This window comes from Hippichthys cyanospilos, chromosome 11, assembly GCF_059441005.1.
Source record: "Hippichthys cyanospilos isolate Australia breed blue-spotted pipefish chromosome 11, RoL_Hcya_1.0, whole genome shotgun sequence".
In the NCBI taxonomy this organism is placed as follows: Eukaryota; Metazoa; Chordata; class Actinopteri; order Syngnathiformes; family Syngnathidae; genus Hippichthys; species Hippichthys cyanospilos.
The window spans coordinates 2,751,704-2,775,104 of NC_142379.1; the positions used below are offsets into that span (position 1 = coordinate 2,751,704).

Genomic DNA, 23,401 nt, shown 5'->3' on the forward strand with positions numbered 1-23,401 from the left:
AATCACTCAAGTCGGCGCTTTCACACACATACATGCACACACACACCCACACACACATGCTTTTAATTCTCACACAAAAATGGTAATATTTTTATTGATTGTAAACAGAATTGTTTTTTTTTCTATGCAAACCATTAAGTGCAAGAAAACATTTTGTAAATTGGTATGAAAATAAACCTTCATGAACCATTGCTTTCAACTCTAGATGGTGCTATTGGTTTAAGCGTGAAGTGGATATTTCGTAAATTTCATTTCTTTAACCCAATAGCACCACCTAGAGGATGAAAAAATTATGCACATATACACATATACACACACACACACACACACACAAAGATTTAGAGGGTTTTCACACTAGAAAAAGGCAGTGTAAGAAACCTAGCCATGTCTGCCATCTACTGGTGAATGGAGAGATCACAACTTAAAACAGTGCAGGTTAAAATAGTCTGCATAATTGAAGGACATTGAAATGCATTGAGGAAAACGACTTATAAGAAACTACAATTGTTGATTCTATTTTTTTCTACGTTTTCTATTCTATTGAGCTAATTATCTATCGATTCGTAAGTGTGTTGCGGCTCGGTCTGTTAACTTCCCAAGTCCAATTTTTTACGACTTTTGGAAAATATTTTTGCTTAATTTAAGTGACAAATTCCTAAGAGAGTTTTCTTGCTGCGTTTGAGCGCGCGCACACCCCGCAACACACACACTTGAGGAGGCGGAGGAGGCGCGCGGTCCTCTGCTGGGTCACGTCAACCCCGAGAATTAAGAGCAGCTCTCCCTGGCGGAGGAGCTCACATAAATCGTGCGGGCGCTCGCACGGGGCCCCACGGCGGCACAAATGCGCTTGACCTAATTGTCCTTATTGATGCGGAACACACGCTAAATCAATAACACAAGTCAGGCGAGAACAAACACACACGGGACACATGATTAGGCACACCTGCGCAGCTTCACAAATATCCGCCGCCACATGGGTCCCGCTTGAGGATGATCATTTTCTTGTTTCTCTCTTTGATGTTTTTGTCTTGTTCAAATTTCAAAATATATATACCGTATTTTCCGCATTATAAGGCGCACCGGATTATAAGGCGCGCCCTCAATTCATGACACATTTTAACAACGTTTTCCATATATAAGGCGCACCGGAATATAAGGCGCAGCCTCAATCAATTAATGACATATTTTAAACCTTTTTCAACGACAATATAGTAATAGTCAAAGTAATAACAATAATAACTCAAATAATAACTCTCAATAGCATAATAACGCAATGTCAATATGAGCAACCTTGTTCAATTGTAAACACACAAAAGAGGTCAAGCTTATTTTATCACTTCGTTCCCCATCTACGAATCCCAATCTAAATATCGATCCATATATAAGGCGCACCTGATTATAAGGCGCACCATCATCTTTTTCAAAAAAATTAAGGCTTTTAGGTGCGCCTTCTAGTGCGGAAAATACAGTACTTATATACATAGTACATTGTTAGGGAGGAGCTAAGTTTAGCCTGTGTTGTCATGGAGAGTTATGGAGTTATAGTAATATCTTGTGTTGGAATTTTAATATACAATCCCGAATTACACGTGTCATGTTATCACAGATACATTGACCAAAATTGATGCTGGTTGGTGAAATTGTTGTTTTTTTTTCTTTTTTAAGTAGCGAGTGAGTTTTGGCAGGACAGTTTTGTCCCAGTATTGTTTTGACTAGCAGCAGATTCCTAACTTGTGAAGTCGTTTGCGCCGCACTCGAAAAAGTCTGACGCTCGTCCGGGCGTGCCAAATATTAAGCCTAAAAGCTTTTGAAACCGTTATAAGTCATACGGCAGTTTGTGTTACGAACTGACGAGGAATATTGAAATATGACTTACACTGAGCCGGGTCTTTGGTATCCGTTGCCGGCGGCGGCGCCTCGTCGCCGGATCACCAGCTTGGGCGGAAGCTCCGGGTGCTCCGCCGGCGTTACGTGATCGATGAGGTCAAGCGTGGAAAGATTTTGCGCAGACTTGGAGTAGCTTCTTTGGCCTGAACGAGAAACAAAGTAAACAGATTTCAACTCTGAAAGAAATAACAAAGACACAAAAGAGGAAACAGAGAAGTAAAGAATAAGAAAGAAATACAAACAGAAAAAGAAAGAAAACAAAAATGGAAAGCAAAAGAAAAAGAATGAAAAACAAAGAAATTAGTAAAAAATAAAGAAATCCTAAAGAAAGCAGAGAAAAAATAAAAAGAAAGATGAAGCAAAAAAGAAAAGAAAAAAAAGTAAAAAAAATCCAGTTGGCAAAGAAAAGAAAAAGAGAAACAAAGAAAGATGAAAAATAAAAGAGTAAAAACTAAAGAAATCCAAAAGAAAGCAAACAAAAATAAAAAGAGAAATAAAAAATAAAAAACAAAAAAACAGCATAAAAAATTCAAGATGGCGAAAGAAAGAAAAGAAAAAAGAAACAAAGAAAAACAGGTGAAAAAGAAAGAAGTTAAAAATCAAAGAAATCAAAAGAAAGTAAAGAAAAAAGAAAGAAAAATAAGAAGCACAGAAAAGGAAAGAAAAAAGAAAAGCAAACGAAAGAAAAAGAAGAAACAAGGAGACAGAAAGAAACAAAAGCAAAAAATAAATAAATCTAAAAGAAAGAAAAGAAAAAAGTAAAATAAAAAGGGAACAAAATAGTATAAAAACACAATACAAAGAAATACAAAAAAAATTGAATACAAAGAAATAAAGAAAATGAGGAGGAAGACATTATCAAATAATTGACTGAGTTTGAACTGCTATTTTAATCGCCACTCTCCACTACTGTTGTGTTGGTGCAATATTCTTACAATCTGAGCAAACGTGATCAATCTGTGTAGAAATGCGGTACAGATTTTGGGCTAAAACGAATAAAAATAACGTCAGGTAAGAAATGATTTCTGTTCGTTTGAAGCGCGGATTTGAGCGTGGTCACCTTGCCACACATGCGGCGACTTGAGCAAGGCGCCGTCCGTCAGATCGGGCGGCTTGCCCTGCGGGCGCCCTCGGTGGGGGGCCTTTTTGGGGGCGGCCGACCGCACCTCCGCGACGGCCTCCGGGGCCTCCGGGGCCGCCGGCCCCGCCCGCGCGGCGTCCCGGGCGGGAACGAGGGGGCCGTCGCGCTCCAAGGAGTCGGAGGACAGCGACTCGGTGCTGCCCGCCGGCGTGCTGCCCGGGCTGCTGCTGCGAGACTCGCCTATGCAGGGACCAGAAGGGAGGCGCCACGGGCCCTCGTTAAAATCGCGCTCGTCGCTGCAAAGCAACAATAGCTCAAAGGAAATAAAAAAAAATACAGTACATATGTACGTTTCAAATATATGTTGTTTATAAAATAAAGAAAATAAAAATAAAAATAAAAAAACAAAAACAAAAAATGACTATCTATAACACAACCAGGACAATACATAAGCTAAAATTAAAATTCACCATAGCTACAATTAACTCTAATTAAAAACTAAAACAAAACATACTCAAACTACATCAAGAAATACATACAAAAAAATAGAATGAAAACATTACTCATAAAATAAAATAAAAAAAAATCGATATCTGCAACACAACATAAAAGTATATTAATAATGAAACAAAAAAAATATACAATAAAAAAATAAACTAAAATACATTGAACAATACATACTAAAATTAAAATCAAATCACTTACCAAGCTAAAATAAAAAATCTGCGCTAGCTACAGTATAAAACATAAACAAATAAAATGAATAACTATAATCACAACTAAAATAAAATATACTTAAACTATACTAAGCAATACATACTAAAACTAAAATAAAAACACTCACAAAAGTAACATCAAAATTCTTCACCTCAAACCAAACAAAATTCATTCAATTAAAAACTAATATAAAATATACTTGAAAACACTCATAAAAGTACTAACATAAATATTCTAAAATAAAACAAGAGAATAAAATTTAAAAAAGCAAAAATAAGACTTACAAATACTCTATTTTATATATCAGCAAAAAGTGAAGTGTGAAGTGGCGGGGGAATACCGCATTCCTTGCTGGTACTCACTTTCTGCGTCGGCCAGGCACAGTGTGGGGGCGTAGAGGCCGCGAGGCTTGCGGGGGCCGCTTGACAGACAAATGGCTCTGCTCCTGCGAGAACCGGGCCGGCTCTGCGGCTGCGCCAGCGCCACGTTTGGGTCCGGCGCCTGGAGGAAGATCTGGAAGTTGCGCAATCAGTTCAAACCCGCATTAGAACTTCCTTTTTTTTATATTGATAAATGTATTTTTTTTGACTCACTTGGTTAAAATTCTCAATGAGAATTTCCATGACAATATTCTGGAACTTGATGTTCATCATGGCGGCCACGGTTTCCTCTTGCGAGCGCATCAGCGTAGGCCCGAAGATGACGCCCAGATTGGACACGGTCATCATGTTGGACTGACTTTGCTTGGACACGCTGCGGGTGCAAAACCATCAGCTGTGACTTGCCTTACAAGACGGAAAACATTTTCAGACAAATCCAGTGGAATTGCGTACGTGGCGTCGAGTCTTCTCGAGATCTACTAGAAAATTAAATCCATTTTTATGCGACCTGAGAGACTCCTGTTGTAGGTTGACGTGAAAATTGAGGCGAAATTTGTAGGTCCAATTAATAGTAACAAAAACAAAATTTTTGATCAAGGTAGAGTGATGAGGATTTAGAGTTTAGCTTATCACATCAATGCAAAGCACACAGTTGTGGCCACGGCTAATGCTAGCAAGCATGCACGTGAGCAAGGAAAGGATGGATGATGTTTAGAATTCGAATTATTTGGTGAGTGACGAAAGAAAAGAGCACCAATCCTACTGATATTCAAAGTTTCATTAGGGGCTCGTCTCAAATACCGCAGAAGGTCATTTCTTAACAAATACATCGATTAATTCGAATAAAGAAAATAAATGATTGAGGCTACCTCGTTGTTATCAATCTTTTCATGTCACAAAAGCACAATGCGTCTAAATTAAACAGGAAAAAAATCTGGTTGATATTTTTTCTCAGAGACTTTTAGGTGAGATTAAAAAGAGATTCATTAGATCAAATAATTAAAGATTTGACGATTAACGGGAATGACGCGGGAACGTACGTGACGAGATGTTTGATTAGCATCTCCAGCATCTCCTTGTTCTTCTCGGGAAGCTTGTGGACCAAAGAATGGACAGCGCACACTCGGTAGTTCTGGTCATCTGATTCTAAAGAGAAAATGTCCAAAAATCACAAATATAATCTGTCAATTATTGGGATTGAATAATTCATTCAATCCCAAAGACGTATTTTTGACGTATAATTACCTAAAAATACATTTTTTGGATTGAATGAGTTAATAGTGAACGTCACAAGCCGTGCTTGATTTTAAATCACTTTCTCACTTACTGACAGCCATGATGAATTCTTTATGAAGCTTGAAGGTCATTAGGGGCTCAGAGAGACACCTGGAGATTAGAAAAAAAAAAAAACCCAAGAGGAAATGCTTGTCATTCATTTCCAAGCTTTGTCGCTAGCGTCGCTGTGGCGCTAAATGTTGACTGGTGGGTACGAAGGGGTGGGCGGGGCTAGCTGAGGTACCTGAGGTAATTCTTCAGGCCGCTGGTGATGGTTTTGTTGTCCCACGTGTCGGGATCCAGGTCCATGTCGGCCGGTGCCTTGGACGCTTTGAGAAACACACCGGTGACAACAACGCTTTCACGCACCCTGCTGGCCACGTTGGGTATAAACTAGCGATAGACCGATGCTCAGCCGGACGATAACCAGGGTTATATCCACCATATTGGTGCATATCCTCCTCCAGCACTGTATCTGATTGGTTAGCCCTGAAACAGCCAGAGCCAATGAGTAGCGAAAGCCATATACGACTTCATGGGAGGTCATTTAAATTACCGGATTTTCCATACTATAAGGCGTACCGGATTATAAGGCGCTCCCTCAATTATTGACATATTTCAAAGCTTTTTCCATACATAAGACGCACCGCATTATAAGGCGCACCCTCAATTAATGACATATTTTATAACTTTTTCAATCACAATATAGTAATACTCAAAGTAATAACAATAATAACGCAAATAACAACTCTAAACTCTCAATAGCATAATAACTCAATGTCAATATGAGCAACCTTGTTCAACTGTAAACACACTAAAGAAACAGGTACAGCTTCCTTCAATTGATCCATATATAAGGCGCACCTGATTATAAGGCGCACCATCAGCTTTTAAAAAAAATAAGGCTTTTAGGTGCGCCTTACAGTGCGGAAAATACGGTAATTTAAAGAGAATAAGAGACACCGATGAACTTTTTACCAGGTTAAACTATGCTAGTAAACAACGGGGACCTTGCATGCAGGCTAACGCCCAGCTAGCCGCTAATCGGTGACATCATCGCCCCGGATCAGTAGAAACGGCTGAAATCTCCTCCTGTGGCTACTTACAAAAAACGGTGGCCATCAGCCTCTGCACTTTGGAGTTGACGCCTCCGATCCGGTACAGCCCCATGGTATTTATTCCTGCGCGCAAAAGCGACAAGTCGGAGTGGCTTTCCGGAATATCTGCGGCGGTTTGGAAGACGGCGCACCTCTGCTTTCCACCAGCTGGACGCACTTCCTGACGAAGTTGAAGCCGGCCTCGTTGAGGAACGCTGCAACGTCGAGAGCAATTTTCGGTCAGCCGCCAAGGCCGCGCCGCGCCGCGCGTTTAAGGGCGCACTTACTCTCTTCCTTCTTGCTCAGGATGGCAGGCAGGTTGTAAATCTGGACAATTACACCCCAAAAAAACAAAGCGAAATTGTTCATTCATTTGAACATGTTTTCAGAATGATTGCAGCCCCATTTTGCTTTTTTTTTTTTGAGATCCCTCTCATAGTTGTGTTCATTGAATCACTTACATATATATTTTATCAAGAATTTATATTTTTTTTCTTATTTTATTTTCACCTAAGAATCATGAGTAGGTCACCTATTGTTTTGTAAAAAAAAAAAAAGGTTGATTTTTTTTAAGCTAATTTGTTTTTGTTGTAGCAGAATACGAGAAATTACTACAGTTAAAATGTCAAAAAAAATTGTCATTTTATTTATTGTAAAGAAATAAAGAACTGAAAATGTTAGCAATATAAAATGTATTTTATGAAACAACAGTTTTTTTAAATACACAAAAATAGAAAATCTACAATTAAAATGTAAAAATGAAAACTATTTTATAATTAAAATTCACCATTTGACACAGTTCACACAATCACAAAATTGGGTGAATTTCCTGGATCCTTCAAATATTTATCAATCTTTATTTTAAAAATATCATAAACTTAATTAAAATTATGACATAATTTTTATAATTAAATAAATGATGATTAGAAGTGGATGGATAAAAAAACAAATAGAACATGGAAATTAATTATTATCATTATTATAAAAATAATAATTATCACTATTAGATTGTTTTAATTAATATTACGTTTTTTTACGTTTATTTTCACCTCAGGCTCATTAGTCGGTCTCAACTTGTTTTTGTACAAAACAAAACGAAAAAGTTTTTTCATTAAATAACTTGGTTATTTTTGTTGCTCTATTTTACCAACATTTTCTTTTAACCTTTTATTAAATTTGAGAAGCACCAAAGTTTGGGTTGAACGAAAGCGCTGTATAATGAGCAGCTTGTAGTTACTAGCATCAAACACTTGAGGGCGCCAATGGCACATGTTTGAGTACTAGCTTTTTTTTACTTTTTCTTCTTTTTTGTGCACACGGTTCGACTGTTCCCAATGGGGTTGGTTCCTCACCGGCTCCTTGCCATCCATGGCCTCTAGCCAAAGCCTCCTGTTGGACTCGGACAGCGCCTGCAGCGTCATGATACCATGCCTGGGTGAGGGGAGAAAAAAACAAAACAAAACTGGCGTCAAAATGACGTCATTGCCCCTGGCGTGTTTACACTAGCTGCGGTCACACTTAAACGGCCAGCAGGAGCACATTTCTAATGCACGCTTGATTGATTGAAAGCTGCCCAGCGCTAGCGTGATTCGCCACCGCACACCAATCATGCATCCGCTTTTTCATCACCTCGGTGCGCCGCACAAAAAGCGCTCAAAAGATTTGATGAGGTGTTGCGCAATAGCTTGGGATATAATCACCCGTTTTCACAATAGTAGTTTATTATCATTATCCTCCTAACATTTACAGCCCTTTCCCTTGACAAAATACGACTTTCTCTGGGAATATTACGACTTTTCCTTTAAAATATATATATTACGTATTTTTATCCGATTTATGACCTTTTTTCATTCCCCTGGAAAAAATGTGACTTCATTCTTCGAGGACTGGCTTTTTCCCTGCAGCATATACTGTTGATTATATATATATATATATATATATATATACATATATATATATTTATTTTTAGTCATCTTAAAAGGGAAGTCATCCCAAAAATATTAATAAAAAAAATGTTTCATGCAGCTGAATTAATTTAAATGCATTATCTTGATTAATCCAGCGTTTGTAGAATATGAATTAAGCAGAAGCTCTATTTTTTTTCTCTCATTTCAAGGGGCGGCCATTTTGCTGCTCGGAATCATCTGAAAATGACATCACAGTTGCTCAGGTGACGGCCAATCACGGCTCAGATTGTGAGCATCACATGACCGTTGTGAAATTGCTTTTAATTGAATTGCAAATGTCGTTGATTGTGATGTGATAACTAGGTGGCGATGCTATTTTTGACACGTTGTCACCATCTGGGTGAAATTTCAGCTCCCTATTGCCTTCTTTCAATGTAAAGTGCAGTACAAATAAAATGCATTATTATCACAGTTGTTATTGTGGACCAGGTGAGCCGTGATTGGTTGTTTCCTGAACAACTCTGATGTCATCTTCAGTGGACAGCAAGTGACAAAATGGCCGCCCCCTGGGATGGATAAAAACAGGTGCATTTTGCTGCTTCATTCTTATTCCACAAAGACAATATTAATCACGATTAATTACGATTAGTGGGGTCACATAAAACCGATTTTGGGTTTAATAGAACCTGATTTTACATTAAAAGTCAACATTCAAAATTCAACTCCATTTGCCTGAAATTGATTTTCATGATAACAATCATAGTAAAAATGCACATTAGCAGCAGATGCGCGTTCCGTCCCAGCAAGGCAGAAGAAGAAGATGCTAATCACACAAAAGCGGTGCACACACACACACACACACACACACACACGCACAAACACGGACACATGCAACGTACCGGACTTTACAGTACAACCGATGCGGCCTGAAAAGAGTTCCGCGGCGGCAGACGCCGTTTCTACATTGACATGAAGAAGAAGAAAAGGGACTGGGAGTGGGTTTAAAATATTGAGGTGACAGTAATCCCCCACATATTCATGGTTCACTATTTAATTAAAAGTTCACAGAAAAAAAAAAATCGCATTGACATATGCCCAAATATGTGGGCAAGGAGAGCCATGGCAAAAATAAACACAAAATGATAAAATGGGAGCATTTATATCAAGCTGCTGTAGGCCACAACTCACACTCAGAATCTCACGCATTGGCCAAGTTGACAACTATGAAAATGAAGTATTAATTAAGTATAAAAATTGTAAAATTGAATTTTTTTTTACATTCACAAAAGACAAAAAAAAAACTTTTTATATTTGTTTATAGGTTACAGATGATTCTGAATCCGAAAAAAAAAAAAAAACTTTTAAGTGCATAAAAGTGTCTGAAAGAAAAATATGTCAATCCTTATTCAAATTTTGACCAACTGGACCGTTTGATGCTGGAAAAATAAATCAATAAATCAAATTTAAATTGCTCTGGAAAACTAACGTACCAAGTCAATATTTTAACCTGATGAAAAAGGAATAATACATTGTGCAATTTTTTTTTTCAAAATAATCTTAATGTGCTTCTAACTCTTGCACAGACTTTGACAATGAGAGCGCCACAGCACCACCTGGTGCCATGGATATGCAATTACCCTACACAACGCAAACGCTGGCTTAAATTGCGTTTGATGGAAGACAAAAAAACATCTCGTTTCCATCGAGTTTTTTCTCCAACCTTGAATAAAGATAGCGGGAAATAGTCCCATTTTAAAAAGGCAAGAAATGTTAGACTTTTTTTGAAGATATCGCAAGTAATTTCATGCCGAGTCCCAGACCTTTCCACCACTTCAATGTCGAAGCAGAAGCGCTTGTCAATGGAGTCCGTTTTCCGCCGGATGCATGACTTGAGCTTGAACATCTCGGGCTGGTTGAGGACCTGACTGTTCTAAAAGATACGCACAACAGAGTTAAAAAATTACATAAAAATTAAAAATGAAATGTGGCGGGCCACTTGAGAATAGACAGAGGGCCATAAAAGGCCCCCATGCCTTAGTATGGACACCTACAGTTTCAAAATTAAACTAACCTAAATTAAATGAGTACATAAACAAATATGAAGCTAGTCTGAAAGAAAACAATGAATGTTCTGCCCACAGTAATATTTGTTCAGAAATGTTCCCAAAATGTTGTAGTTCTTTTGTTCTGTTTACAATCACGTGTTTGTTCCATGTATTTAGCTTCCGTTTTCTACCCTATTTTGAAGGTGCAAACAGGAAGTCACCGTATGTAACGGTAGCATTTGGGCCATGCTTAGAAAAGAACGTGCGCAACTGACCTACTTCCGGTTGGACATTGCGTTTGTCTTCGTGCTTTCTTGTCCCTCCGAACGCAATGGCTGTAAGTCCTGTATTTTGCGGTGTTCTAGACATTGTTTTGGCTGAATGTAAATGAATGTTAATGGACAAATTAGCATATTAAAAGATCGCGAACGTGTTCGTTTAGCATCGCTAATTGCTAGCTGACGTTAGCATCTATGCTAATTCATTTTCTACGGAAGTCATTTGTGACGCATTTATTTCGTTAGCAAAGTGCTAATGCTAATTTCGTTTTGTTTTCAGTTTCACTCTGAATGTTCATGAACCTCAAGTCACCCCATTTGTAATAAAAGGAGCAAGACGCTCAGCTAACCTGGCTCATGAGACTAACGAGTTTGGCTTGCTGTTGAACAACGTTCACATACCACGTGTATCCAACACGTTGCGATAACAGTACAATGAACATTGCGTTAAAATATGTTTAAAAGAAATTCCAAAACTCAAAGCGAAGCAAAGACCAAACTACAGCCGAGACAAAAAAAGCAAAAACTTAAAGAAATTAAAATGAGAGTAAAGCACCTGTTTATTGGTTGATTTGTTGTCAGTATTGCTCATAGTCAAGGTTTTGCCGCTTTTCTCATAAGTGCAGTAGTGCCTTGCCCATGTGCAGCCCAAAGGACCTAAGACACAAAATGTTTTGTTTTTTTCATCATTTGAAAGTCATCTTAAAATCAGCCTTTATAAGAAATGTCTTGATGTTTGGATTTGGAAAAAAAAAGGGCCAAAAGTGCAAGTCCACTTTACCATTAGCTTAGCATTGGCATCAACGGGTATATTAATTTGAAAAAAAAACAAAACCCAAGAAGATAAATTAGCGTTTAACTGAGCATTGAGGATTTTGTCAGATAAAATTTGAGCGACACTTCCAGCCTTAGCAACGCGGCCACTCACGTTTCTCCTGCACATACAGGAAGCCCTCCATGCTCCACCGCCCCGGAGCTTTGTAGTCCTGGTCGGCAGAGCGGATCCTCCTCATCAGTTTTTCCACTTCCTGCTTGGTGCTCACAAAGTTGTTGCGCGTCTGCGGGTAGAGAACAGCATGCTCTGGATCTTCCTCTCTGTAGCCATCGGCATCGTCAAAAGTAATCACATTTTGTACTTAGGGTTCGGGTTAGCTTTCTTTTTTTTCGATAATTCAAAAACACATCAGTAAACTGTCTTTTTTCACTCCCAAAACAAATCTATTAAAATATCGAGTTAAATATCTAGCAGGGTAGCAAGACAGCTAGCTAGCTTGCTAGCTAAAAACTTAGAAGGTGATACTGACACCCAGCTTGCTCGCTCGCTAGCTAGCTAGGGTTAGCAATTTTTTCTAATTTAAAAACAAATCGGTTAGGGTCAGGCTAGACAAACAGCTAGCTAGCTGCTTGCTAGCCAGCTAGAGTTAGCTATTTTTTAATCCAACACTTCAGTAAACTATGTTTTTCCACTCCCAAAACACATCCATCACTCTATTAATCTATCGAGCTAAATATCCAGCAGGGTAGTCAGACAAGTAGCTAGCTTGCTAGCTAAATATCTACAAGTCTATCCAGACCCCTAGCTAGTGTGCTTGCTAGCCAGCTAGGGCTAGCTATTTTTTTAAATCCAAAATCAAATCAGTTACCTAGCTTTTTTCAATATCAAAACAGAACAATCAATTTAGCTAGCTAGCTAAATAGCCAGACAACTAGCTAGCTTTCTTGCTAGCTAGTGTTGGCTTTTTTTTTTAATCGAATCTATCTATCTATCTATCTATCTATCTATCTATCTATCTATCTATCTATCTATCTATCGTCAGAAAAATAAATGCTCAAATGAACAAGATGGGGGAAAAAAAGCCGCCAAAGTAGCGGAAGCAAGTACTAGTCCAAGTTTGTGACTTTTCATCACGGCTCGCAGGGTGTCATAGCGCGAGATGCTGATGCAGCCTTGCGGCGCTATCGGAGCCCTCAGCCTCGCGGGGCGCGGAGAGCAAGTGTAAAATGTCAGCGCAACGGCTGCTGCGTCAGGCCCATTGCCGGGGCCCCTGGGGCTGCCACTGCTGTCCAGCGCAGCTTGCTCTTCTTTGACTCTTAACCTTTCTTATTTTTAAATTAAGGACATTGCGGGGGACATTTTATGGAAAAAAAAACTTTTTAAAAAATTGCTTGCAAAAAGGCATGCCTCCAACAATATAAATACCGTAATTCCCCAACTATAAGACACGTTTTTTTCCTCTCCCAAAAGTGAAGGCCAAAAGTATGGCTGCATCCTATAAATCAGTGCTCCCCAACCGCTGGCCGCTGTTGATATTACATACATAGTGAAAAGGATGATGTGGTTTTTAGAGCAGCCCCCCCCCGCCCCATAAACGGTACAATATTTCCAATTTTGAATGGCAGTAAATGAACCTGACATGGGCCAAGTTTGACACCAATGGGGTATACCTCCAGACCTCCCCTTTTTAATCGAGACGGCAGCATGGCATACTGAAAGTTGTAATGTTTTGACAATGTATGCTGTATTTTTTTGCCTTTTTGGTATGCTTTTCCTTTGATGGCAGTAAATGAACCTGACATGGGCCAAGTTTGACACCAATAGGGTATACCTCCAGACAAACAGTATTTTTTTGCCTTTTTTGTATGCTTTTCCTTTGATATCACACATCAAAAACATCTAAAAGCCCGGTCAAAATTTCCCCCAGGGTGCGTCTTATATTTGGGAAATTACGGTATATAACTTACGGATATGAATACAAGGAAATATGAAGTGTTTAGGATTTATTGTGTTTCATTATAGTTGTTGCAAAAGTGTTGGTGCGTCTTATATACGGTATCATGGGAAAAAAGCAGAATTTGACGCCAAATTGAAGTTAAACGCACTTATATTCGGGTGCAAATTTTGAACAGAGAAGCAGAACTTTGATCTCAGTCGTGACCTAAACATGCATGGCGTATTTCCGGTAAACGAGAGGAGCGTACAGGACGTGCGGTGAGATGTGGGTCAGAACTTACATTCTGGAGGTTGAACTGGAGCTGCTGCTTGTAGGGCTCAAACTCGTGAGCCAGCTCGTATCCCTCGTGGTAGAAAGTAAACAAGCCCTGCAGGAAGGCCAGGAGCTGTGGATGAGCAGCGCACACACACACACACACACACACACACACACACACACACACACACACACACACAAACATTACTGTATCAACACAGAAATCGGATTAAAAAAAGTTCAATACGAAGTTTATTTCCGAGTGACCCTCTTGGTCCAAACTCCTCCACAGTTGGTTGTTGTTGTGCGCAGGAAATGGCAGTTGAAGTATTTGGCTCAAAATCATGTCAACTTACTGCTCTCATGTGTGGTACAATGATTGCGGTATTGATTATTTCAATGCAAATTAATTCATTGCTTTTTTTCGTTGCGGTTTAAAAACAAGGAGATTACTTTTTTTGTTTTCACACTGCAGAGCCAACAACAACTCATCACAATTTAGAAAAAAAAATATCTGACTTAATCCCAACATAACTGTTACAAAATGAATTAAAGACTACAGAAATCACTTTAAGTGATCAAATACCTAAGTAATAATAAGGAACTTTAGAACCCAAAGTAATCGACTACTTTAGTATTTCAACTCATTCACTACTATCTTATTTTCGAACCTTCTCAAGCCCAAGGAAAATTTAAAGTATGTGTAAAGATTTACATTGAATTTTTGTAGTGAAGTGAATAAGTTCAGTTAAGTGAATAAGTACTTAAAAGACTATTAGTAGTCTAGTACTAGACTAGTAGTACTTAACTACTTAAAGTACTTGACTACAAAGGCAATATTGAGCAGCCAGACTTAATTGATTAAGATTCTGAGCAGGCTGTGAAGTTTTGAAGTGTCGCGAAATGTTCCGGTTTGATAATCACGAGCCTATCAGAAAGTGCGGGTGTTCCTAATATTGTGCCCGGCGAGCGTCTCCCAGGCAAATCCCGCCAACACAAACACCGATTTGATCTCGTCCGTATCAAAGGCGCGAGGATGAATCACCTTATCTGCGCGCAGATTCATCACAGGGGCCGCAAGGTTGAGTCACGTCACGGTGACCCGCTGGGCCGGCAGATTTACATTTGGGTTGCTTGACGTAAACAAATGGAAGCGGGGGGGGGGGGGGGGGGGGGGGGGGGGGGGGGGTACTTGATTGTCCTCTCACGTCTCCCACAGTACAGTGAGAACTTCGTATTACCTCTCACCTTTGCCGATGGAGATGTTAGAAATCACTGCGAGGGTTGTTATGGTTGGTTTTATGACGCACCCGCGGGTGCGGTGCGAGCGGGCACGTCACAATATTAGGCACACCAAAGCCGTCTAGCAAGATCCAAAGCGAGAGCTGGATCTAAGCTAAAAAAAAATCCTATACAAAGATAATACTCGGTTTTGCTTCACATCAAAGGCAACATCACTAAGTGCTCGTCAAATCAACTGTTAATTATGCTAATTAACGTTGCCTTAAAAAGACTTACTGTATTTTCCGCGCCTAAATTTAGGGTGCAAAAACGGATTGTTTTGTTGACGTTCCCTTCAGCGCAGCTCCATCTAGTGGATGTATAACGCAAACCCAGCCACTACTGTGGCTTCTATTCTATGTGCCTTATAATGCGCCCTATATATGAAAACATTAGGTCATACATTGTAGGTGCGCCTTATAATCCGATGCGCCTTATAGTATGGTAAAATACCGTAGTTGATTGATTGATTTAAATAGTGACAATTCCACAAATGTGGTGCAATCTACATTTGAAAAATATTTGAAAATAGGCCATTCACTGAAGGTGCGCCTTATAATCCGGAAACTACGCAGACGTTGTAATATACGCTGCCGGTTAACAGCAATTAGCGGTGGCTATGTTGTTAGCAGCTAGCAGTGCAATCAGCCGCCACAACATTATACGCTAGCAGTATTAGCGGTTAGCACCACAGAGGCTGGTGAGAGCCGTTTGATGGCTTTTTGTTGAATAGATAAAAGTGAGTCAAATGAAAGTTGCCGTTCCTACTGATCACTTCTTAACAAAGCAAGCTTCTTCAAATGTGCTGTTTAAGTGCGCGGAAATGGCTACTGTCGTATTGACTTCTAAATAAAATCTCACTTATGTTTCTCGAGAGCAAAAATACGAACATTTTATATTATTAAAAGTAGTAATATGTATTATAATTATTACTTTAAATATGTAAAAAAAAAAGTTTCATTCAACCATTCATTCAAAATCTATTGCACATAATTTGTGAATCGAAGTAATAGTGCTAATACCGCCCCCCCAAAAAAAAGCCCGTTTAACTCTGCTTCATTTTGAAGTCAGGATAAGTAAAAACAAATATTTATAACTTATTATAACTTATAAAACGTATTATTCAAGTACTCTAAACGACCATATTTTTTTATATTAGTTTTGCACGCTTTCACTTGTCGTGTGCATGATGCTCTAAAAACAAAACGTCAGGAAAGTTCTACTTACTGGCTCCACAAACTCAAACTTCTTCTTTTCTTGCACTTCCTGTATTTTGAAGACGTACTCCAGGGACGCGTCGTAGAAGAGCTGCCTCTCCTTATCAATCTGCGTGTCGGCCTGCCAAGCGACAAAAACAAGCGGGTCAGCGTCCAGTCAAAGAGAGGTGAGTCCGAGCTTTACCCGTTTTGAGATGACAGGCGAAGCTGCATTAGTGATTTCAAAAGAAAAAGAAAAAAAATGTTTGTTTGGGTTTTTACCTCTTGAAGATAAGCTTCTTTCTTTTTGGACGACAGGTTGAGGTGTCTCTCAAGCGCGGAGTAATATTTCTCCGTCTCTTTATCGAATTTCTTCTTCCCGTCCTAAAATAAAAAGGAAAAGATAAATAGGAGCTTATAAAGAGCAGATGTTGGGAAAGTGTGACGCAGCGGCCACTAGGGGGCAGTCATAGCACATTCACTCGTGCTGCGTCAAGGCAATTCATTCTTAACGAGTTTTGAATGGAATTAGCAAGTTGTTTTTTTCAGTGTTGCTATTTTGCCATGTACTACATTCAGAAGGAAAAATGCAACTTATTAACGTACTGAATATTAATAGATTCTTTTTTTCCGGTTGATGAAAGCAGGCAAATGTGTAAAATAGGTATGAAGTACCCTTGTAAATAAATAATAAAAAAAAAAAAAACACCTGTATCACATCACTTCAATTGAGTTAGCAAACAAACGTGCGGAACTATTATGGTTACAGATTGTAATAATTTTCTCATGTACATATTCTGTCAGTTTCTATATACATGTTTGCTTTATTTTGTAAGTGTAACGTTGTATTTTATAGTGAAAAGAAAACCGGATGTTTTAGCATTAAGCACTTCCTGTCTTGCAAGTAACTTTTGCAAGCGTGACTTCACCATTGTGTCTTGAAACAAGTGCAGCCCACAGGGGTAGATTGTAAATATTTAAAAGTTTTTATCAAAGAGTTGCTAGAAATGTTTACTTACTTACTTAGTAAATAGGATAACTAGCTGTAGCATCGAGTTAGCGAAATGAAATTTTTCGTAACGAGGTGTTTGTAAGTCGTGGTACCACCGTAATGATTAGCATTTACCACAACTCGCGATTAGTATCAAGTTAGCGCTTAGCAAACATTAGCATTCTCGCTTCATCAAACAATGTGGGAAAATTCTGATTCTTCTCTTCTCACGAAATCTGAAATTATGGGTTTTAGCTTGGTTCACCACCGAGATTTTAAATGGCCACCCTTATGAAAAATTTCTCGAGGTTCCACTGCTAAGTAATGGCTACCTTGACATTCCTGCTACATCCGTTAGCCTGTTTAGGAATCTAAATCGTGCTAGCATTAACCCAATTAGTCCAAGCCAATAATTTTTACGTTAAAGGCATTCCAAACCAATATGAAAGCATTGAAAGAAGAGCTGAAATTTCACCCAGATGGTGACAACATGTCAAAGTTCAACAAGGCACAACCACTTGGTTATCAAGTGTGCCATCCCTTGGCTAAAATACCGCAAGAATGATGTGGAAGAAAATGACCCAAAATGGTCAAAATACTGCAATAGGGGTAGAATTTTAGCACCTAAAGTTACGTCATTTGATTAATACAGAGTGTGCAATTCTCTTGGATTCATGTTTAATGTTATAATAAACTGAAGGAAGTTATAACAGCAAAGCTAGCACTTAGGCTCTTTTTGAGGAATAATTCACAATCTGTTTGACGTTTGCTCTTGAATAATTGCAAAGTTGGGGGTTTTAGTTGACTTTTCGGTGAACTCCATGGTCCACTACATAAAAGTTCCTATACAGAGATTAGGGCGAGGGGAAAGAGTGAATGATTCTGGGGGCTGGATGGTGGGGGTAGGCTTACGGTAAAACAGCAGCATAAATTTAGCAACGGGGTCTGCTTGGGGCTAAAAACATTTTTTTAAGTGGAAGGATGACGTTTGTATTTTTCCAAGGTGGTCCCTAAGGTCTGACGGAAAGTTCCCAGGAGAGGAACAGGAAATGGGCTTTTCATGCCAGACGGACATCTCGTCAGTCCGCAAGACCGGACTTTTAACACCCTCCCCAAAAATGATCCAAATCAGAGGCCTGCCCTCTTTCGAAGGCAATTGTGTGTTCCGACCTCTTGGGACAAGCCACTTTCACAAAAAAAAAGTTGGGGGGGGGGGGGGGGGGGATTGGGGGGGGGGGGGGGGGGTTGAAACCAGAGCCCAGCTTGTTTGTTTTCATTCCCATGGCCCCGATGTTCAGCAAGTGGACCCGCATGAGCGTTCTGCCTGAGCGAGTTAAAACTCACCACGAGACACGACGACGAGAAATAAGAAAAAAAAAAAAAAATCAATAGATAATTCCACGTGGCTTCTTCTTCCCGTCGTACCCGCCGTGTGTGGCGCGCAATCGATTTGTCGGCAGAGGATGAAGGTGGTGCTGTTGTCGAGAGAGACAAGCAACACAAACGGGCGTCGGGCTAAATAAACATGATTAAGTATGATACAAAGTTGACAGCAAATATATTTCCCCCAAGAACCCTCCGAGTACTTTTTCTGGAGGTAAAAAATAAAAAATAAATTCCCAGTACTGAAGTTCCGGTGACGTGACATAATTTTGGAAGCGCGCATATGAGTGAAGCGAAGCCCACTGGGAGTGAAAAAAAAAAAACACACACATACACACTCACTACAGGAATCACAATAAATTAAGAACTTGGGTTTTATCCGAGGCCCCCGCGGCTAAAGCGGGAGTCGGACCGGCGCGCGCGTGCAGCTAACTGCTGCTCGCCGCTTCCCGCCAAGCAATTTCACACCGCGGGGACTGAGGAGTGAAAATGTGAGGAGGCGCCAGTCGTATTCTGTCACCTTGCTTTGTTTCTTTGCTAGTCAAAGGTGGAAACAAACAAAGCCCCCCCCCCGCCACTATTTTTCATTCCAAACACAATCTATGGAGTAATACTCTAGGAATATACAGTAAAACGCGGAACTTTTGAGCTGTGTGTCTATTGTCGACGCTAAGCTAGGAGAGGCTACGTCATTAGCGTATTATATGGGGGTCTTTTTGCGGCAAAAGTGTTTACAAATTAGAGATATGCTTTTTTTCAATTATCAGTTGTCAAGGAAAGCTAAGCTAGGAGAGGCTACGTCATTAGCGTATTATATGGGGGTCTTTTTGCAGCCAAAGTGTTTCCAAATTAGATATGCTTTTTTCAATTATCGGTTGTCAAGTAGGCCGATAACCGATATTTAAAGCCGACGGAATCTCAATACTTTGTTTAAACTGCTTGAGACGTCTCAATTAGCACAGAAAATTTTCTTACACAACCTCTGTGATGGTAATCATATCTAACATATCAATTCTTTTAGAGATTTTTTTCTCACTCTAGTGCACCTCACAGTGGACATTCATGGAAATGCGGTGCAGTTTGCACAATAATAGGTAATAGGTAGTCGGTATCACTAGTGCTTGCAGAGTTGACAGCAAGACTTATCTGAAAATAATTAGATGGCCATATATATATATATATATATATATATATGAGAGGTGTTCATTTTGACTCAAAATGTATCATAATTTGTTGTTCCTCCGTATAATGCTGAATGCCTTTTTTTCTGTTTAAATTTTCTGTTCATTTTGACCCTCAAAATTATCCTCAATTTGTTATGCTTATAAATAACGCGCACCCCTGATTTGAGGAATATATTTCAATGAAAAGCCCTATACATGGGGAAATACGGTAATAGCCAGCTAGGGACAGCTATGGAAAACGCTTCCCATGTCTCCATTTCCTTATTGGCCTTGTTGATCACCGGCACGGCGCACCGAGGCGCGTTAGATGTGCTATGCTAGCGTTTATACTCCCGCAGCGCACCCGCCGAGCAATCTTTGACCCAAACTGATCCCGCGTGCCCAAGAGTAATCAGCTGGCTGGGAAAAGAATTGAAACAAAGCACTTGTGAGCGCCCGGTGACAAACATAGACACTCGACAAACACACACACACACGCGCGTTCAGGTCTGTTGTAGCACCTGGGAGATTTGCGCATCTGATAGCTTTGTACTCCCTCATGAATAAATCACATGCGGGAAGCCAATATTCCGATGCCGAGCAACATTGTGCGTTTCGATGCTAGCCGCGCGGCTTTGGGATAATATGCGTCAGGATTTGAACAAGATCCTATGCGCGAAATTCTGCGTTAGCAAACACCAGTAGCGCGGATGACCGCTATGCATCTGTCTTCTCCGTGTGAATGTTGGGATACGCGACCTGCGTGCCGATGGTTCTCAAACTAAGGCCCGGGATCCCCGAGGGCCGGAGTCTGAAATAAATAAATGATTATGTTGTATCGTTAAAAGCGCATATCTGCATGCGGAGACCAAGAAAACAAACATGCTAAAGCAATTGAAAGCGCTCAAGGGATTGAGAGCCGTCACATGAATCTGGCAAACTGCCATGAATATTTCTAAGATGCATATTTTACAAGAATATATTTGCATATTTCTTACAATAAAATAACAGTTTGAGAACTAAGGTGTCTTTTATCGAAGAGTATTTACCTACATATCTGCATACCTACTGATCCACCCAAGAATCCATCTTTTTTTCTAGTTTTTTTTTTTTTTTAGGTTTTGTGGAATTTCACATTTTGACAGTAATGTATAGTGTCCCTAGTATTGACACCTGTGGAACGCCACTTGTTTTTTAACACTAGGCAATCCTGACAGTCACAAGGGAGCAGTAGTCACAATCTTTTTTATACTTAGAGCTAGTTTTGAAAAATCCAGCTAGCATTTTTTAACACTTCTATGGCTAAGCTAGCTAGCTTGATAAACTATGACTTTATTCTAACAATACTGACAAATACTTATGTAAGTGACTTTTTTTCTGGTTTTTCAATATTCAAATGGAACTCTAAAACATTTTTTTTTTGTCATCAGATCATTAAGATTATTGATAATTAAGATTAACCGGTGTTAGCAGTATACCTGGCGTCCTTGTGAAAATGTCTCCCCTGCATGTCATTAGCTGTACAAGCGTACCTAATATTGTGGCAATCCAGCGAGCCAACCGGTATAATGTCCCAAATAACGAGAGTGCAAAATGAATGCTGACAAGGTGCATACTCGTCGCTAATATTCCAGACGCCCGCCCTAATGAGCCGCGCGGCCATTGTAGCCTCTCATCACCATGGCAACAGATGTAAGCAGCGGGGAGCTTGTACAGTAAAGAAGATAAAACATCCAAATAGCGCACACGTTTCAGAAATAAGATGAGCAGATATCACCTGCGTGTTGCTTTCAAACGGCTTTTCCCGACATGAAAGATTGTAATCGCACGTAGCTAAAAACGCCTGAACGATAAATGAAAAATGACATAAAACGGAAGAAAAAATAAACAAACTAAGCAATGACGTTCAGCCCGCTATACGGACTATCTGATGCCCCACCCCAAAAATGTTGCTGCGGTATTTTCCGCACTATAAGGCGCACCTAAAAGACACCCTGTTTGAAATTTTGATATTCTATGAAAGTGTGATTTTGTCAAATAAATCTAGAAACTGTTTTTTTTTTTTTAAATCAACACAAGAATGTATTTAAAGCTTTTTGACTGCAATTTGATGAAAGAAATTAAGTTTAATATTGAATTGAATGAGAATTATGCTTTGAAACTCTTGATTCGTCTTGGCATTTATTTAAACAGCCTTTTAATATAGTCAAGTGGTACCCCCCCCCCCCCCCCCCCCCGTTCTTCTGATCGTACTTTCCAAAAATCATCTAATTTCTGATTGTCTATTCATAAAGTTTACTGATTATCTGATTGTTTTGTTGACATTGCATTTAGCGCAGGTCCATCTAGCGGATGCGTGACGCAACCTCAGCCTATTGTAGCTTCTATTCTCTGTACCTTATAATGAGGTGCGCCCTATGTATGAAAACAGTTTTAAAATTTGTTTTAGGCACGCCTTATAGTATGGAAAATACCGTATTTGCTTTATCTAGTGACAAGTCCACAAATTAAGATCTATGCGCTAAAAATCTGATTGAAAAAATAAAGAATGGAAATGTGCCAGACTCTCCAAAACGCCGACTAAACCCAGACTAAACTGGGCTCTATTTCGCGGGTTCTGGGTTTGTACTCTTGTTATTTTACTGATCTCTATTTTTTTTTTCATTCTATCATTTATTTCATGTGTAATTCCACAGTCAACCACTAAGATGGTGGTGCACTATTGTATTCAACTGTGCAAAAAAAGCAGGACACATTTCGGCTAACGTTTATTAAAAATGACTAATCTGGATTTGTTTCCCCCTGTACACTCCTGGACTAAATCAAACTTTTATAATTAGACAGGACTTTAGTGAGCGGCATTTCAGAATTGTGCGAACGAGTAAATTCTAACCCTGGCTGGAGATTTTTGTCGAAATTAAAAGGTCATGGTCAGGGTGGTGTTCGATACAGTATGCAGCGTACAGTGTAATTATCACATTTCGGACTTAACATGAAAAAATGTAAATGTCACGTCCTTCAACTGACACCCAAATTAGCTACCAACTATTTGAGGTGTGTGCACGGACATGTTTTAATAAGCAGTGGTCGCGTTTCTTGTGTGCCTGTTTGCATTCATTCTTCAAAGTCAGCCAGCGACGGACCTCCGCGCTGACCCTGCTGACGAAATTTTTCAACCGGAACATAATAATGTGATTATTATTATTTTTTTTTTTATCCTTCTCTATAAACTGAAGCTAAAACCCATGAGTTCAAAGCTCCTCTAGCGATTCGGGGCTTAAAGCAGCCATCACACACACGAAGAAAATAAAATAAAAAAGATAAATAGCTTGAGGTAGTTTAGTTCAGACAAATCTATGTTTATGTTAAAAAAATTCTTAAAAAATTAATATTTTGTCCATAGTTAACATCTTGTGTTCAAGGCTCGTCTAATGACCCATCACAGCTCACCATTTTGTCATGTGACATTCACAAGCTAAGCTGTGATTGGTCGTTACGTGAGCTTTTCAGTACATGTGATGTCTTTTTCAGCTTGACATAAAGTGGCAAAATGTCTATAAAAAAGTTTTGATTATACTTAAATAGTGTAGGCATGAAATTAAAGACAAAATAATAACATTTTACTATTTTAAAAAGGCGGACTGTCCCTTTGAGCGTATATAGAAACAATAAATAATCAGAAAAGAAATCTTATAAATCTAATAAACCATTTTTTAAATGGGCAATGATAAAT

The 23,401-nt window shown here is 39.3% G+C and overlaps 1 protein-coding gene across 4 annotated transcripts in view; it reads right to left on the reverse strand.

Annotated features, from left to right (window-relative positions):
* arhgap42b (Rho GTPase activating protein 42b) overlaps nt 1–23,401 on the reverse strand; it is a 68,798-nt gene that overhangs the window by 5,451 nt on the left and 39,946 nt on the right. The window contains exons 5-22 of one of the 4 annotated variants that reach the window (XM_088427580.1): nt 16,414–16,515; nt 16,163–16,273; nt 13,680–13,784; nt 11,596–11,725; nt 11,224–11,324; nt 10,165–10,274; nt 9,244–9,303; nt 7,790–7,868; nt 6,725–6,764; nt 6,590–6,652; nt 6,447–6,521; nt 5,585–5,669; nt 5,393–5,451; nt 5,106–5,211; nt 4,279–4,438; nt 4,048–4,198; nt 2,948–3,208; nt 1,877–2,030 (exon numbers count right to left, since the gene is read on the reverse strand). In XM_088427580.1, coding sequence (XP_088283706.1) covers nt 1,877–2,030; nt 2,948–3,208; nt 4,048–4,198; nt 4,279–4,438; nt 5,106–5,211; nt 5,393–5,451; nt 5,585–5,669; nt 6,447–6,521; nt 6,590–6,652; nt 6,725–6,764; nt 7,790–7,868; nt 9,244–9,303; nt 10,165–10,274; nt 11,224–11,324; nt 11,596–11,725; nt 13,680–13,784; nt 16,163–16,273; nt 16,414–16,515 — 1,952 coding nt within the window. Of the gene's footprint in view, nt 1–1,876; nt 2,031–2,947; nt 3,219–4,045; nt 4,199–4,278; nt 4,439–5,105; nt 5,212–5,392; nt 5,452–5,584; nt 5,670–6,446; nt 6,522–6,589; nt 6,653–6,724; nt 6,765–7,789; nt 7,869–9,243; nt 9,304–10,164; nt 10,275–11,223; nt 11,325–11,595; nt 11,726–13,679; nt 13,785–16,162; nt 16,274–16,413; nt 16,516–23,401 lie in introns of all 4 variants that reach the window. The other 3 variants (XM_088427579.1, XM_088427582.1, XM_088427581.1) reach the window with 3 other exon arrangements.